Source organism: Ananas comosus, linkage group 8, assembly GCF_001540865.1.
Source record: "Ananas comosus cultivar F153 linkage group 8, ASM154086v1, whole genome shotgun sequence".
Taxonomy (NCBI): Eukaryota; Viridiplantae; Streptophyta; class Magnoliopsida; order Poales; family Bromeliaceae; genus Ananas; species Ananas comosus.
In genome coordinates this window covers 7,823,825-7,827,064 of record NC_033628.1, presented here as the reverse complement: position 1 = coordinate 7,827,064, position 3,240 = coordinate 7,823,825, and the positions used below count along the sequence as shown (strand labels likewise).

The window sequence follows — 3,240 nt, the reverse complement described above, 5'->3', positions numbered from 1 at the left end:
TGTACCGGTACAAACCCGATGGCTGACCGGTACAACCATCAACAACCCTTGTACCGTACCAGCAATGTTGTTTCGGTACAAGCCCTGGCTGCAGGCTACCCGAGAGCTGTCACAAAAAGTTTCGATTTGAATTTGGTGCCGAAGTCTCACTACCAAGGATCACTCGGGATGCGTGCCAGGGGTCGGACACCATCAACCGACCCTCCAAAAATGTGGAAAGCTCCAAACACAGATCAAGACACTCGAAGCTGCGATGTTGCTAAAAGATCCAGTGTATTTACACGATGATAAGACTCTCACGTGTTGTAAATAACCCTGTGAATTATTGATGTTTCTATATGCCTGATAATGTCCATTGGGGCATCTTCTGAAAATAGTTGGCATCAAATGAATTCAGTGCTGATACCAAAAACATCAACAGCCTGAAATCCTAGCACATCTCCTGATAACTACTCCCTGACAGACGTCAAGAGAATCACCCTGGTGTCCAGAATGTGATTGGGGATCGCCAATGTTGGGTGGTGCGAGACAAGAGCCAGTTACAATGTGAATTTGCATGTTATGTTTCTTTGATCGAGCCAAAGAATGTTGACGAAGCTCTTGTTGATGAATATTGGATAAATGCTATACAAGAAGAACTTGGTCAATTTGTTCGCAATGATGTATGGGAATTGGTGCCTCGTCCTGAGCAACAACACATTATTGGTACCAAATGGATCTTTAAGAATAAGAAAAATGAGGATGGTACTATCGTACGGAACAAAGATAGACTTGTGGCTCAGGGGTACTCTCAAATTGAGGGAATAGACTTTGAAGAAACTTTTGCTCCGGTTGCCCGTCTTGAGTCTATTCGTATCTTGTTCGCGATTGCCTGTCATTTTAAAATCACACTCTTTCAAATGGATGTCAAAAGTGCGTTTTTAAATGGATTTTTAAAAGAGGAAGTTTATGTTGAACAACCGAAAGGTTTTATAGACTCAAAATTTTCAAATCATGTTTTCCGACTGAAAAAAGCACTTTATGGACTAAAACAAGCTCCGCGAGTATGGTACGAACGCTTAACAAAATATCTTTTGGAAAAGGGCTATAACCGAGGGGGAGCAGATAGAACTCTTTTTGTGAAGCATCTGAAGAATAACTTCATTGTAGCACAAATATATGTGGATGACATAGTTTTTGGGGCTACTAAAGATAAGGATGCCGCTGATTTTGCAAAGGTAATGACTAGTGAGTTTGAGATGTCAATGATGGGAGAACTTAACTATTTCCTCGGGCTTCAAGTCAAACAATCAAAAGATGGAATTCATTTGTCACAGACAAAGTATGCGAAAGAACTAGTTAAGAAATTCGGATTAGAGAGTGCAAAGGATTTTGACACTCCGATGGGTACAAGCAACAAAGGATTGGGAATGAATTCAGAAGGTCAGAGTGTGGATGAGAAACAATACAGAAGTATGATTGGTAGCCTTTTGTATCTGACTGCGAGTAGACCTGACATTGCATTTAGTGTTGGAATATGTGCTCGTTATCAGGCGAATCCTAAGAAGGTACATCTGAAAGCAGTTAAACGGATTATTCGGTATGTTAAAGGAACAACCGAGTATGGACTATGGTATCCTATGGGAACGTCTCTTGACCTAATCGGCTACTCGGATGCTGACTGGGCAGGCTCCGCAGATGATCGGAAAAGTACTAGTGGAGCATGCTTTTACATCGGACATTGTTTGGTTGCTTGGCACAGTAAGAAGCAAAATTGCATTGCTCTTTCCACTGCAGAAGCTGAATACATTGCAGCTGGAAGTTGCTCTACTCAATTAATTTGGATGAAAAGCTTGCTAAGCGACTATCGGATTCCCTCTACCACTCTGACTATTTTGTGTGACAACACGAGTGCAATTAATATTTCTAAAAATCCTGTTTTACATTCTCGAACAAAACATATTGAACTAAGATATCATTTTTTAAGAGAACTGGTGGAATCAAATGTTTTACAACTTGAATACATTTCAACTGAAAATCAACTTGCAGATATTTTAACCAAACCTTTGGATCAAAAACGTTTTCTGCATTTGAGGAAGGCAATTGGTATGAACCCATCAATCTAGATATATTCTATTGAGCCACAGATCATGTGCATGGTGCATATTTTGTTTTCTTTTCTTGCATGTTTTTCAGTGTTTGGTAGTGAATTGAATTTCGAGAAGAATCTTGCTGTTTTGGGACGTGAATTGGTCTATGACTTGAATTATTTCATATTTATTTTTGATTGATCACTGTCAGGGTTGTTCTCTATTGGCATATTTTTAAACGATCAAATCATTCAGATTCTAGTTAATATGTTGAATCAGATCCAGCACCTCATGCGTCGAACTTTGAATGTTGCAATCATTTATTTGATTATTAGTTTTGAGATGAATAAATCTTTCTCTGTTTTGAAATAACTATAATATTTTTAACTTGAGGGTTGCACTGATTTAGGGGGAGTCTTTCCGATTCTAGCTATGAATATTTCTGAAATTCAAGATGTGGAAAGAGTTACATCCCTGCTGGGAGTGTGAAAACTACCACCACATGGAGGAAAGAGCTACCACCCCGGTCGTCCGGTTAGTGTGTGCAGCTACCACATGTTGATTAAAGTGTTTATGTGAGACAAAAGAAAAGTACCTCTCTGAAAAGAAAAGTAAGAATAATATGCTCAAAGAGCTATACATCTTGTAGGTGATATAAGGTGGACTGTGAATAAAAGATGCTCAAAGAGCCACTCCTGTCTCAGACGATGTGCATAACTCAATTTAATCATATTATGTTAATTTCACAATTTTGAGAAATATTTATTTCATTTTCTTTAACAAAATATGATGATAATATGATACAATTTATTTCTAAGATCTTGCATGATGTGTGGGATTTTATTTTATATGTATCAAGAATTCTTATTGATTTTCGGTTTAAAAATTTTGAAATTTTGAATATCCCTGATATTGATTTTTCAAAATTCATTTATGAAATTTTATTTAGGTTTTTTTTGATGAAAATAGGTTATTTGTGATGATTACATATTATGAAATATCCTTAATTTTTCTTGGATTTTTCGGGCTGCGTTTAAAATTTTTGAAAATTTTCTGGCTCGGAGACCGGTCTCAGGGAAGAGAGACCGGTCCCTCCGCCCGGACCGATATAAGGGTTTGCGGTCCGGTTTCTTCTCTCTTTACCAAATTCGTTCTAACTTCTTCCCAGGGC

The 3,240-nt window shown here is 38.0% G+C and overlaps 1 protein-coding gene across 1 annotated transcript; it reads left to right on the top strand.

Annotated features, from left to right (window-relative positions):
- Positions 1,221 to 2,270, top strand: LOC109714602 (uncharacterized mitochondrial protein AtMg00810-like). Its single transcript, XM_020239302.1, has 2 exons — positions 1,221 to 1,668; positions 2,176 to 2,270. The coding sequence occupies exons 1-2, from the start codon at positions 1,221 to 1,223 to the stop codon at positions 2,268 to 2,270; spliced, it is 543 nt and encodes a 180-aa protein (XP_020094891.1).

Excerpts from the sequence above, each read along its gene's own strand:
- LOC109714602 (XM_020239302.1), top strand. The coding sequence starts at position 1,221 with ATGACTAGTGAGTTTGAGATGTCAATGATGGGAGAACTTAACTATTTC. Across the intron at positions 1,669-2,175 it reads CTCGGATGCTGACTGGGCAG|TGTTTGGTAGTGAATTGAAT; the intron begins GCTCCGCAGATG and ends CATGTTTTTCAG.